Genomic DNA, 15447 nt, shown 5'->3' on the forward strand with positions numbered 1-15447 from the left:
GGACGAAGAACTATTTCTCGCTGAATTTCGCTTGATCCTAAATGTTAATTATCCTGAACCCAAACTAATAACATCCTTGCATCTCTCATCTCGCATTTTTGAAGGCACCATTCTCAAAAAAGAGCAACGATAAATTGTCAATTTTTTATTCCATTTTAGTTTGTGACGCATGATCTTCGTGATCTTTTTGAAAAATGATCTTCGAAAACTAAAGATAATTTGAGCATAGTGCCTTCAAAATCACAAGGTGAAACAATAAAAGGCTATGTTTGAATTCTTTTGGTTCCAAAATAATTCGCAGTTTCATATTTCTAATACCCACATTAATAAGCGAGTCATTTGCTCCTACATTTTGTATAAAAAAATCCATTGTTGCGCCTTTTTTACTGTTAAATCATTCTTCAAAGAATCTCTTCATCAACTTACTTAGTCGTCTCCATCGGACGTTCATCAATGCTCAGCACCAAGCTGTTTTTCTTAATCGCCAACATCAGCGAGTGCCAATTTCCATCGTTGAACTGCACATCGTAGTTATCCAACACGGTCATAGGTGCCCTCTCTTCATTCTCAGTCTTCAGTCCGACCTTCACCTTTCCATCCTCCAGGTACACCTTGACCGACCCCTTCAGGAAATCGTGGTGCAACATCAAACCCTTCTCCTCGTACGTCCGGAACGAGAAGCTCACGTTCAGCTGCTTCACGCTGTAGTATCCCTTCAAACGTGCGTGGGACCCACGGGTGAGGAACGTCACCGGACTAATCGGAGGCTCCGGACAGTTGTAGTTGACATTCACTTTGAGATAGCGCAAGTGTTCCCCCTCGTAAAATGCTTCCTTCATGTCTCGAATAAAGTTGGTCGCATTGAGATACAGATTCTCGATGCAACCGGTGAAATTCTGTTGCACGATCAAACCTTCCTGCAGATTTGGAACACCTCCGATGTAGAACTGCAAAGAAAGATTTATGAATGTGGATTGAAACAGTTTGAATCAGTATAGCACTCACCGCCCTGTTCAAATTCAGTTTGTCAAACTCTCCTTTGATTTTCTTCTCCACGATCACCCGATCGACACTGAACATGATATCCCGTCGGTTTCTCGAAATTACCACATCGTGCCAGATGTTGTCGTCCAGCAGGCTGCCCACCGACAGCGAGGTCATGATCTTCGACCCCAAGTCCAAGTTCAAAACCATTCGATTGTTCTTGATCTGCAACGCTAAGTAATCGCCTTGGGTTCCTCTCGAATACAGCAGGATTCCGTTGGCCTGGGCCGTTTTGAAACGGAACCGAATGGTTTCCCGTGTGGCGGCAATCGGTACCCGCAGCAAGTCGTACCGGATAAGGCCCGTTCCGTTGAGGTAGACGTTTTCGGATTCTGGAAAACAAAACGCGTTACGATTAAGGGCCATCGGAAAAGTCCAACGTGCAGTACGTACCATAGTAACATCCGTACAGTTCGACACGCAGGGAGATGCGATTCTGCCAGCGAGTGGGATTGATGCGGATCCACTGGGCAATGATTGGCACTTCGAATGAGTTGTGGCGAATGGAGTTACCGTCTTTGTTGCCTTTGAAAAGCTTTAATCGATAGAAATACGGTTAGTCGAATTGAGTAAAATATTTCCGAAAGTCAGAAATTGGACAACACAACGAAATGAACCTAAAACAGAAATACATATTGCTCTACTGCTATTTGGGAACTGGAAATGGCAAGTTATGATGATTATCTAATGGAAATGACTGTTAAATACTTGTTAAAACATGCTGTGTTAAAAACAATATTAGCTAACGTCCTACTTTTGAATTCAATTAGTCTTGAATATTTGATATGTCTTTGGAGCAGTCTTTTTTTTCCTTTATTTACGTGAATTTCACCCGGGGCAGTTCAATTATTAATGCTGTCCAATGAGCAGCTCGAAGTAGCTCGAAGTTGTTCCTGTCACGCTCATGCCCGTTTGTTGACAAAAAAGAACGAGCAGGACGGGAACAACTTCGAGCTGCTCATTGGACAGCATTATTAGTGCTGTCCAATGAGCAGCTCGAAGTAGCTCGAAGTAGCTCGAAGTTGTTCCCGTCCTGCTCGTTCTTTTTTGTCAACAAATGGGCATGAGCAGGACAGGGAGAAACTTCGAGCTACTTCAAGTTCTCATTGGACAGCACTAATAATGCTGTCCAATGAGCAGCTCGAAGTAGCTCGAAGTTGTTCCCATTTTGCTCGTTCTTTTTTGTCAACAAACGGGCATGAACGTGACAAGAACAACTTCGAGCTACTTCGAGCTGCTCATTGGACAGCACTAATGGCAACAACAACCCCATAATAAAAAATTAATACTTTCCAAACACAAAAAAATATCGCAAAAAATAATAATTTTATTTGAATTTGAAAAAGTTTGTGAGGAATTCAGCGATCTTTTCAAAACTATTTGAAAAGAGCGATATCGTAGCTGCACTCTCATTACAAGATTGCCATTTCTGTTTGAAACAAAAAAACCCGTTTTGTTGTCTTAATAAAATCAATTTCTTAATCCATTTTCAAACTTTAAAATTGATTTAAAATTTAAGAACTTTATATAGTTAAAACATAATACCTATGAATGCACAATTTAAAAAAAAAGTGCTGTGGTGTGAACCACTTTTATAAAAAGTTTGATTCAGTCCGAAACCAAGCGAATGTCAGAACGGAATAAGAGAGGGAAACTTTTGGATGTTTTATTTTCAATTACCGCCAACGGGGGTGTCATTGGGCCAAAATGTGGCACGCTCCAAGTAAATGTTACAAAGCTCTAGTAGTTAACATTGGAATCAAGTTTTAATTAGTTTGGTACATGCTTGAATAATAAATTTACCGCTGTGTGGGAAAAAAAAATGAATTAAGGAAATTCTTCAAAGTTATATGTTGTTCAAAATGGGCCCATTCTCACCCCGCACAGGGGGTGACATTGGGCCAAATGAAATAGTTCAGCGGTGACGATGGAACGATTCAATCGTTCATTCAAAATAATTGCCTACATTACGGCTCTTACCAACTATGAATGGCAAATCAACTGAAGGCTTGGTCCAATCTCACCCCTTTTTTGTGTGCATTGCTCGTTGCTACGAAAAACCAGAACCGTTATATAAATATTAATAAAATTCTATAAAACAACAACAGATTATCGTAACATGATAACCAGGTATCCATTGATCTAAAAACTAGTTATTTAATAGATTTGTGGGACATTACTGACACTATTTTAATACGGGTTCATTTGCTCAATAGTTTTACATTCAAATTCCAAGCATTATCGTACGAGCACAATTAGTTCTTGGAATTTGTTTTGTGATTTCCTAGACGTGAATTTTAATATAATTTCGAACCGTTTGAAGTTTTCATCGAAATTCGTAACAGTTTCTGAGATATTAGGAGTTGAAACATTTTTCGTTTTTGGCCCAATCTTACCCCCTAGGCCCAATGTCACCCCGAAAGACGGTATTGATGTAGTTAGAGGCGTCAGAATATATTTTTATATATAAATAAGTTAAGGAATCGCTAGAGCCGAAAAACGTGTTCCTTTTTTGACGACCAAGATCAATTTAAAATAATGAAATCATAGAATAAAATCATGAAAATGATTCACGATTTTAAGAGTATGGATTATTTATAGTACATACGGTAGAAATAGTAACCATCCAATAGAAAAAAAAACATATCGACTTTTGTTTTTGATCACTCTGCTCCTAAGAAGCAGAACTATGGCCGTCAAACACGTCAAACATTGTTCTATTTTTTATTCAAACAAACGAATCATATACAGTCTGTCCCACATTATTTGGTAAACTCCATTTTTTTAGGATAATTTTTTTCTGTTGCATTGATCTTCACCAGATTTAGATGCGGATTCAAGGGTTGAATTGGCAATGTTTAGCAAAGTTTGGCCAGCCTACTTTATTTGTCTATTTATTATTTATTAGAAAATAAATTTGTGAAAAAATTATCTCAGATTGATAGATACGCTTAACAAAAATGTGATTTGATTTTGTTTTCCAAATTTGTCACGAGAGATGAAACAACTAAACAAAAATTATCATTTTTCTAATCATATACAGTGAACTCTCCTAAACTCGATGTCCTGGAACTCGATATTTTCCTTTACTCGATGAAGTTTAAAATCTTTGGAATCTAGCATAGGTACTGTCTTCCCTTCGAAAGACGATACTTCCGTTACTCGATATTCGAAGTCGAATTAACTTTCCAACGTAAAGGGTGTCCACGATGAAATTGCCACACTATGAAATTGCTCTAACTTTTTAACCGTTGGGTAGAATTTAATGAAAATTTGGGTGGATTTAGTTCATAGTGCATTATTTACATCCTGCAAGTTTTAAAGTCCTGTGATCAAAACTCGCGGAAATGGAGTCGAAAGAACAGCTCGTGCGTGATAAAATCTTGCGCATTCATCACGAGAACAAGGATCTCTCGCATCGTTCCATCGCTAAGGCCGACTTCAAACAGATCCCCGGCAACCTGTTTTTCACGGCCAAGGATAAGTTCAGCGTTCCGGAGCATGTCCGCACTCAGAAGATGTCTAAATTTGCGAAAAAAAATCCTGGTTTGGCAAGCCATCTGCACGTGCGGGAAACGGAGTGCACCTTTCGTGACCCAGGACACGATGAACAGACAGGTGTACATGAAAGAGTGCCTCCAGAAGCAGGGAGTGCCTCCACAACGTCCCAACAATCTTCTGGCCGAATTTGGCCTCATGCCACTACTCCAAAGACGTCCTGAAGTGGTATGCGGACAATAAGGTCAATTTCGTGCCGAAAATGTTCAACCCTCCCAACACTCCGGAGCTCCTCCCCATCGAGAAGTACTGGGCGATTATGAAGCAGCACCTTCTTAAACGACCTAAGGTAGTGAAGACAGTCGAGGAACTGAAGAAAGTATGGGTTTACATGCAAAAAACGGTTGATTCACAGGTTGTGCAGAATCTTATGGCTAGGGTTAAGGCCAAGGTGCGGGCATTTGCGTATGGACTGTAAATAAAATACGAGTAAAATGGTAAAATGAAGTTTAATAGTTATTTTTCAATCCCTGAAAATTTGATGGCAATCGGATGAAAACTCGAATTTTGCGAATCAATTTTGTGTGTGGCAATTTCATCGTGGACACCCTTTATTTTCACGTTGTCAGAAACAGTTCACACACACGGTGTTTGCCGAACGCCGTTTGTCCGAACAGGTCATTTGGCCGAATAGTTGCGAGTAGTAAAAAGTGAGTAATGAGAACTGCGTAGTGATAAGTGAAAAGTGAGAGGTTAGAAGTGAGAAATGAGAAGTGAGAAGTGAGATCCTACAAGTTAGATTTGAGAAATTAGGACCAAGGAGTGAGAAGTGAGAATTGAGAAATGAAAAGTGAGATGTTACAAGTGAGAATTATCTCACCTCCCACTTCTCAACTCTCAACATCTTGCCTATCACTTCTCAATTACCATCTCTTACTTCTCAGTTTCCGCTTCTGTTTTCCTCACTCCTACTTCCTCACTCCCCATCTCCTACTTCTCACTTCACATCTTACTTTTCATTTCACATTTCTCACTCTTATTATTGCGCACATTCACTACTCAGTATTCACTTCTAACATCTTATTTCTCACTTCTAAGTTCTCACTTTTCACTTCGATCGACACAAAATAAGGAAACAATTTTAACTATTCGGCCAAACGCCTACATGCGGTTCTATCACAAACGCTCGAATTCAATTCGCCCGAAAAGACCGTTTACCCAAATGGACCAATGGCCCAAATGCATCAAATTCCCGAACCAATCGTTTGTCAAGTTAAGTTGATCTTCGATTGGCATCATACAAAACGTGAATGATTGCTTATTCCATCTTAATTCGCATTTGTCCGGGATAAACCACATGGGAATTTGGTTCCTTTTTCAATGGCACGCACATACACAACTATTTTTATCGAAATAAGTTTGCAGAAGAGATCATTTTCTCTTCGCATTTTTCTGGACTAATTCGTACTTTAGACACAGAATTTATAATATACGTCGTCTGTTGGGCATAATAAACGTCACTGAAGAACAGCCAAATGGGCATTATGCCGATCATGATCCACCTTGATCAAATGGCCTTGCCCTAATATTAGCTTTCACTTCTAAACCCTCATTTGCCCGGATCAATACATACTTAAGAGTATAAAATACCATCGGTTGTACGGCAAAATATCGAAGGTCAATAAGTTTAAATTACAAAAGATGGAGAACCGAACGGGTCATTTGGCCGAGAGGGCCGTTTGGCCGAATGGGTCATTTGGCCGAAAGGGTCATTTGGCCGAAAGGGTCATTTGGCCGAAAGGGTCATTTGGCCGAAAGGGTCGATTGGCCGACAGGGTCGTTTGGCTGAAAGGGTCGTTTGGACGAATGGGTCATTTGGCCGAATAGGACATTTGGCCGAATAGGTCATTTAGCCGTGAGACGTCTCACTACTCACTCCGCACTATTCACTTTTCACAGTGAGAAGTGAGAAATAAGCTGGCTAAACTTGGCTAAACATTGGTAATTCAACCCTTGATTCAACTCAAAAAAATTGGTGCTACACAAAAAAATACTCGTACTTAGAGTACGAGAAAGGCAAATCAAAAGTTTGTTTTGGAGCGAAAACGTTATCCTAAAAAATGGGGTGTACCTATTAATGTGGGACAGACTTTATGGGAAAACAAAAATTTTGCTTGAATGGAACAGAATTCTTATTATTAAAGTGTTCCAACATGGCTATATGGCGGCCGGTGGTACAATTGATCAAAAGTTTTTTAATTGATTTAACACGCGCTTTTCTATGTAAAAAACGACCCATAATAAAAATATATTGATGAGCATTCAGGGCTCGAAAAATTATTGCCCTCTCATGTGCTTATGGATTTTTTCCATTCATTTTTGCAATTTTCCTTCTACGCTGATTGACTTTTTTTTTGCAGTTTACAAATTTTCCATTCAAAACATCTAATTTTCGTGAGTATTTTTTTTATTTTAGTCATAAATTAATCACATACAGCTCCAGCTAAACCACATCTAATCCATCGAATACTGTGTGCACTTAGAAACACTGAACACATAAATAGGGGAAAGTAACATTCGCTCTGGATTTACCTGCTCCTCCCCGTCGCTGTCGGTGAACGACTTCCACATTTCGCCGTCGTCCGAGTACTGCACGATGTACTCGGTGACGCACTCACTGGTGCCGTCCCGGCCGGCCGTCGCTATCTTCCGGACCATCTTGCGCCCGCCCAGGTCGACGGTCAGGAAGTGGAAGTAGGTGTTCTCGACCGGTGTCCACGCCGAGCGGGCTTCGTTTTTTGTTAGTGGGTATTATTGGGTATTTGGTGTGAAGTTTAGGTTAGTTTGGTGAAGCAATTCCCGGATGTTTCGATTTGTGGATTAGTTGAGAGCCGCATCAACACGATTTTTGTATCGATTTGTATTTCCGGTTTAGCGGCAGCGTTATGAAGAGAGAAAATGAGTGTCAAAAATTTTATTATTAGTATGATTGCCAATCTATCTTAATATGATATTTTACGGATTGCCTATAAAACTAAAGTTGAAATATTCGAGTTTGGAAAAATACAAAATCAAAACTAAATTAATCAGCCAACACCATTGCGTAGACCCATCACCGTGTCAAGTCCAAGTAAGCGAAGAGAGGATGGGTGAATTAAAAGGTTTGTGTTATGCAAATCTCAGTAGACAGTGACTAGTTGTGAAAGGCGCGAATCACCGGAAACCAGGGTGACTTTGTTACGGCTTTTGTACTAAATGCATATTTACAGGAAACTGTGAAGTGGCAGCGTGAATGGAGCAGCTGTTGATTGATGGTTCATTCGTTGTTGACGCCCCGCTATAAGAAGGGGTCTTAATGCCTTTGTTACCTTCGTATTGCCACCGGGTTCTTTGTAGTCGATATAATCCTGTCCATTGAAGCCGTAGCTGATACTGAACTCGGTGACGTACTCGTTACTGTGCGGACGGCCCTGGATTTCGATTCGAGTCACGTTGCGCACCGATCCCAGATCGATCATGAGCTGCTGCTCGAAGTCTGACTGCTGAGCGGTCCAGGCACTGCCGGCTAAAGAACCGGAAAGATAACATGCGGAATTCGTTTGAAAATAAAGGTTCGATCAATGGCAGAGCGCGGGAAACGGTTAGCAAAAGCGGCGGGTCGAACAATTCAAAAACTAGATCAACCGTAGCGAATCGCAATGCGGTTAGACAAATGCATGGAGAACATACGCAGGACCAAACCCGGGAGGGGTAGAGATGACGGCACCTGTGGAGAGTCTCAAAGAAAATATGCACCCCTCAATGGAGCTATCCCTAACGACGAATAGAAGAATGACTTATGGGATTTTTTAACGAACATGAAGAAATGGGCTGAAGTACTCTCTAAAATAATTATGTTTTAAAATATTTTTGACAATTGAATGTTTTCAGTCGGTCAGCGAGTATGCGGATTGAGAGGATAAGGGTGGAAGAAAATGTGTGAACGAGCCATTTTTTCCAATGAGTGGCAAAATTTGATCTCGAATGACAGTAAAAGTACATTTCAGACCACGCTTCCCCATCTATACTTGAAAATACTACATGAAAGATGAAAACACTCGTGACCTAGCGCCCCTTTTCTAGAACATACACCAAACCCCTGAAAAAAAATTCACTCCTCGAAAGCATTTATTTATGAAGTAATAATAATAATCATCATGCCACACTCGTGAGACTTTGAGGGTATCAGATAGGGAAACGTCGATTGGAACAGTCTTGACGAAATATAAAAAAAAAACTATGAGAACTTATTGTTTTCCGATCGGAGCAGGGGAAAATCTGATGCAATCCCGCTGCAAAAGGGATCAAGAATAACACTTAAAATGTATCCACGTTGAGCATACTTGACGCACTTTATTCAATCATCTAGATTATTTGCCTATTTCGCAAATTTGTTTATGTTCGAATGAAATCGTTCGACACCCTTTTTCCTACAATAAATAATTAACCTCTCAATTCAAGCCGAACAACTAAATACCTCGTATTGAATGCAACGTATCTTTCCACGACCTAATTTATTCAAAGGGTTGTTTCCATGTGCACGGAATGATACCGAAATTAATAATCCTGTAAATGTAAACGATAGTGAAATAACAAAACAATTAATTGCAGGGCGAACGCACCAAGGGACTATTACCCTTGCAACAATAGCCTGAACCGAAATTCTATCCAATAAACGTGTGACAATCCGGCGAGGAATTGCTTTGTGTGGTTATCCTTAATTTGGTTTCCGGGTCGGTTGTTATGTGCCTGTCACGGATCATCAACCAATGTAATAGCAGCATACAGCGATCTATAATATGTAGTACAGGTTTGTTTGACTTTTATGGGTCTATGCACCGCATTCCTTCTTATGTTATTGCCAAGTTTTTTTCCCCATTCGCTGCAAATGTAAGGCAAATGGAAACGATGCTATTAGGTACTTATTGTTAAGCGCAAGACAGCTTGGCGATAAATGAATGAAATTTGGCAGCAACTATGCGTGGCTCATATGCGGCGTTGTGTTGACCCAAATGCGAACACAGGCGACAGAATATTGATTTGCCTTGCGGAAATTATTCCAATGGCATTGTCAATTGGCTAAATAATCTTGCAAAACGAAGCAATGAAGAATATTAGCTATGTTGACCTTATCCTTAAATGTAAATAATAGGACAATATATTCTTATCACAGACAGTCTGCGTTCTTATCTGTATATAAAACAAAATTGGCGTATAAATGCATCACTCAAGAATAGACAGTCCTATTTTTGCTCATTTATATCCGCTTTCTTCTTCCATTTTAAAAAAATAATATGATGAAACATTACTTTGAAAATCAAAATTCTATCTTTTCGATGAAATGGTTTTTAGTTTTTAGTCTAGAAAAAAATCCTATTATTTTAAAATTTGCATCCAACTTTCAAATTTCATAACTCGATTTGTGCCAACTTTTGATTTTTTTATTTATAATAGGAAAAATGTTATACCATGAAACTGTAAAAAAAACTAAAAATTATTCTGGAAAACCGATTTGTTTTTTAAATAAATTGAGTGTGCAAAAAACTTTATCACAAAATTAAACAATTTTTGGCGAGACAAAGTTCGGCAGATCAGCTAGTTTTAGATAAATTCAATCTCAATCAAAATAATATAAGTACATGCATATGAGAGGGTTAGAAGCCGAGGTAGTAGAGGTGTGCGCCGCCTCCATCATCATTTTTGCATCGGCGCGCCGCCGTTTGAAATTCGTCACGCCGTTGGTCTATAATTTTCCACGCCGATTTAAAATTAAAGAAGTCCGCAGAATTTTCCGTTAAAAATAGGGCGTTTATTGAAATTTCCGTAGATTTTTCCGCATTGGCGTAACTAGCCCCAATGCTTAGGGGGGACTATAGCCCCTTCATCTTTTTGCCTTTCTCGTATACTAAGTATACGGTAAAGGCTATATGATCGCTCCGAAAACAAACTTTTTATAGAAGGCCCGGAGACCCATAGTGTTATATACCAATCGACTCAGTTCGACGAATTGAGGTGATGTCTGTGTGTGTGTGTGTGTGTGTGTGTGTGTGTGTGTGTGTGTGTGTGTGTGTGTGCGCAAAACTACTCAAAAAATGTCACTCATTTTTCGGGCACTTATCCTCAACCGATTTGCTCGCAACAAGTTGCATTCGACGCAGAATCCTGTCCCATTGTCTCCTATTTGAAATTGGCCAGATCGGACTATGGGATCGAAAGTTATGGCCAAAATACAAATTCATACGAAAAAATCGCGTAAAAAATGTCACTCATTTTTCGGGCACTTATCCTCAACCGATTTGCTCGCAACAAGTTGCATTCGACGCAGAATCCTGTCCCATTGTTTCCTATTTGAAATTAGCCAGATCGGACTATGGGATCGAAAGTTATGGCCAAAATACAAATTCGTACGAAAAAATCGCGTAAAAAATGTCACTCATTTTTCGGGCACTTATCTTCAACCGATTTGCTCGCAACAAGTTGCATTCGACGCAGAATCCTGTCCCATTGTTTCCTATTTGAAATTGGCCAGATCGGACTATGGGATCGAAAGTTATGGCCAAAATACAAATTCGTACGAAAAAATCGCGTAAAAAATGTCACTCATTTTTCGGGCACTTATCCTCAACCGATTTGCTCGCAACAAGTTGCATTCGACGCAGAATCCTGTCCCATTGTTTCCTATTTGAAATTGGCCAGATCGGACTATGGGATCGAAAGTTATGGCCAAAATACAAATTCGTACAAAAAAATCGCGTAAAAAATGTCACTCATTTTTCGGGCACTTATCCTCAACCGATTTGCTCGCAACAAGTTGCATTCGACGCAGAATCCTGTCCCATTGTTTCCTATTTGAAATTGGCCAGATCGGACTATGGGATCGAAAGTTATGGCCAAAATACAAATTCGTACGAAAAAATCGCGTAAAAAATGTCACTCATTTTTCGGGCACTTATCTTCAACCGATTTGCTCGCAACAAGTTGCATTCGACGTAGAATCCTGTCCCGTTGTTTCCTATTGAAAATTGGCCATATCGGACTATGGGATCGAAAATTTTACCATTTTTCCTCATTTTTCAGGTACTTTTCCTCAACCGATTTGCTCGCATTAAATTGCATTCGACGCAGAATGTCTCATTGATTCTTATTGAAAATTGGCCAGATCGGACTATGGGCTTAGAAGTTATGGTAAAATTACTATTTATTGTGAAAAAGAGTTCAAAAAAGTCTAGCTCACTTTTTTAGCACTTGGACTTCACCCAAGCAGCACAAATTATTGCACTACTGAAGATTTCACTGTGTTGCAACTATTCGGAAAGAAACAATCTTTGTGTATGTGAAATCAAATATAACTCTATTGCAATCTAAAAAGCGCAAAAGGTGGAGCCTACGGAAACATCCTTCGATTGCAGTAAAATTGCAATAATGTTGCAAAATACTACAGCGGAAAAAAATAAAATAAAAATATAAAACTGGATTCGATTTATGGATCTTGTGATTGATAGTCCTCCACTCTACCACAGCAGCATTCAACACTTCGAAGGGACTGCATGTTGACTCACAATAAAAACCATATGATTATGAAGTTTTGTACTCGGGTTTCCTGTTACTTGATTGCCCCATCACAGGAAAAATGTGAGTTGTCAAAACGTTGAACGATGCTAAATTAAACATGAAGATACATTAAACTTATCTGCAATTTAATTTAAACAAACAATTAAATTTTGAAAGACGCATTGAAGTTACATGGTAAAAAATATGCACCTTAATGATTTTGTTTCGTGTTTGCAACATGAAGTGCAGTATTTTTTGTTTGTTTGTTTGTTTCCAAATGTCAAACACGTACTGCATTGCAATTTTAATGAAACATTGATCACTCGAACGTTTTTGACATCTTGATGCAACTTTTTCGTGCTTTGATGTTTTTCCAATGCCTTTAATGAAACTGAATAGAAACAAGGTGCTTTTAGGAAGATGTTGCGTGTGCTACTTGGGCATCTATTCCCCAAGCAACACAAGTTCAACAAATCTGGTTGCAGTAACCATATTGTGACTGAATCCGGTCATATATAAGTTACTGTGATTGATGTGCAATATGTGTGCTTCTCAGGTCTCTCGCATCGTATCAGATTGCATTCGACGCAGAATCTTGTCCCATTGTTTCCTATAGAAACTTGGCCGGATCGTACAATTGGGTCAAAAGTTATGGCGAAAATACTAATTTTAAAACTACAAAATAAAATGCCGTTTTTTGCTCTTATGCTCATCCGATTTGTTTGCAACAAATTGCGTTTGGCAAGAATTTTTTTTTATGCATATAAACAAATATAAAAAATAAGACCAATCCACATATTGGTGTTATTTTAGATTTTTCCAAACCTTTTGAACGAACGAGAAAGGCACCATCACCGCTAGGTGGATTAATCTGGGTTTTTATGCATATAAACAAATATGAAAAATAAGACCAATCCACATATTGGTGTTATTTTAGATTTTTCCAAACCTTTTGAACGAACGAGAAAGGCACCATCACCGCTAGGTGGATTAATCTGGGTTTTTCTCTAGTTTGAGCTTTTTTTTTAATTCTCGAACTAACATTTTCCCACCTCATTAAGCTTTCTTATTGATAATGTGATAATACGGTCCAACCACCTAAAGTAATTTCGGATCAATCACACCCATCCATATTCATTTTTCTCAAGTAGGGGAACTGTTTCGTTTTTCATCTCACTGAACATATATTCATCTCATCACAAAGCAATGAAATACAGCACCAATATCGTAGCTTCTTTTTGCTGACACGCATGCTCACTGGTGAAAAAAATCACAAAAATAAAAACCAGCCAAATTCTCTTTCATTGCTTTGCTTTTGATGCTATGGAAATAGGAGCTATGGGATGAAGTGCCGAACCGTGCCCCTATGTGCTTTCAGCTGTAGCCCATAATATCGAAGTATGGAAGTATGTTTGTTTACCAGCCGATGATTGCTACAACGACTCAAGTTGATAGCGTACGGCTTTGCATCTAAGTGTAGTAGCGCTCGGTTTTTCCTGCACACTAAAAGGACAATATGTCACGCCGGTAGGCAGTGGAAATTATTACATATTTCATAAATATACTATCTATCTCAAATGAAGAAAAAAGCGACATTCCTCCAGGGATTCTGAAGGCAATCCACCAGGGATTCCGACAGGAATGTTCCAGGGCTTCCAATGAGAATCTTATGAACATCCTCCACCATCTAGGAATTTCGACTTCCAGGAATATTCCAGGAATTTGAACGGGAATGTTCTAGTGAATCCGACGTTTCAGGAATTCCAATGAGAATCTTCTTGGGATTCCGAATAGAATCCTCCAGGAATTCAGACGAGAATATTCAGGGATTTCGTAGGCAATGTTCCATGAATGTAAAAGCAAATCGTCGAATGATACCGAAGCAATATGTAGAGGGATCCCGAAGAAAATCGTAAAGGGACTCCGAATCAATCCTCCACAGATTCCGTAAAGAATTCTCCAGCGATTCCGAAGGGAGCCCTCCATGTTTAAGCAAATCGTTGAAGGATTCCGAAGCAAATCTTCGAGGGATTCCGAAGTAAATCGGCGAGGGAATCCGAAATTATTCTTCTAAAAATTCCGATGCAAACCGTCGAAGTATTTCAAAGCGAATTGTCGAATAATTCCGAAGCAATTCGTCGAGGGATACCAAAGCAAATCGTCAGAGGGATTTCGAAGCAAATCATTCAAGGATTAGTAGCCAAAACGTCGAGAGACTCCAAAATAAATATTCAAGGAATTCTGAAGCAAATCGTTGAAGTATTCTGAAACAAATCGTCAAGGAATTTCGAAGCAAATCTCCGAACAATTTCGAAACAGATCTTCGAACGACTCCGGAGGAATTCCGAAGCAAATTAACGAGAGATTCTGAAACAAATCCTCCATGGATTATGAAGGGTATCTCCCACAGATTCCCAAGGGTATCCCTTAACGATACCGAAAGGAATCCAGTGTGAATTCTTCGGGATTCCGGATGATTCTCAAAGGAACTCTTTAGAGATTGCTATGAGAATTTTTCTCGGATACTGATGGGATCTGTGGAAATAATCATGCTGTTATGCAAGCGGAAGTATGCTGGAAAACTGTCACTCCAGTCCGTGATGGTTCACCACATGTCTTTGACTGCTGGCCAGGGTTCCGACTTTTCGTTTCAATGAAACCGAAGCAAGCGTTTTTCGGGCACAGGGAGAATCCATTTTCGTTGTTTATAGTGAGAAACATCATTCACCCACCAATCTTTTCTCTGGAACTAGCTTTGGAGGATAAACGAAAATCGTGCCTATTAGGTGAATCGTTTCATCACTTTTATCTCTCACTCACTTTTCGCGAGAATTATCGCAGAACTGTATGGCTGTACTGTATGGCTACGATGGGACTCGAACCCAGCATATCAACAATAATAGCCATAGGGATGCGCTCACTCTAGCCACACCACCACGCTATCTGCATGTAGGTATCAGGTTATTTGTTCCACAAAGGCTACTACCAAAGACTAATTAAGACGTCACTCTCGGGCTCTTTTGAGGGACCACTTCTGGTACTGCATTTGGTCCCTCGGTACCCAAGTTTGAAGTTTTATTGAATACCTCGCCTTTTATCGACTTTGCTCTGCAGTATCAATGGCAACGTGACAAAGTTTGGAACGAGACAGTTGCGATTGTTTTGGTTGTTGGTATGTTCCACATAAGAATATCAACTCGAAATGTACAGGAAATTTATATAGATGCAGATGAATACTCATCTACTGTTATATCTATTAATGGTCAAACTTATGTCTGTTGTAGTGCGATATTTTTTTTATTCTTTATTACCGAG

The 15447-nt window shown here is 39.4% G+C and overlaps 1 protein-coding gene across 3 annotated transcripts in view; it reads right to left on the reverse strand.

Moving 5' to 3' along the window:
• Positions 1-15447, reverse strand: part of LOC134208769 (neurexin-4) — a 98795-nt gene that overhangs the window by 4357 nt on the left and 78991 nt on the right. Inside the window, exons 3-6 of one of the 3 annotated variants that reach the window (XM_062684698.1) lie at positions 7135-7331; positions 1438-1579; positions 1006-1376; positions 427-947 (exon numbers count right to left, since the gene is read on the reverse strand). In XM_062684698.1, coding sequence (XP_062540682.1) covers positions 427-947; positions 1006-1376; positions 1438-1579; positions 7135-7331 — 1231 coding nt within the window. Of the gene's footprint in view, positions 1-426; positions 948-1005; positions 1377-1437; positions 1580-7134; positions 7332-7910; positions 8108-15447 lie in introns of all 3 variants that reach the window. The other 2 variants (XM_062684697.1, XM_062684699.1) reach the window with 2 other exon arrangements.

This window comes from Armigeres subalbatus, chromosome 2 (assembly GCF_024139115.2).
Source record: "Armigeres subalbatus isolate Guangzhou_Male chromosome 2, GZ_Asu_2, whole genome shotgun sequence".
NCBI lineage: Eukaryota > Metazoa > Arthropoda > Insecta > Diptera > Culicidae > Armigeres > Armigeres subalbatus.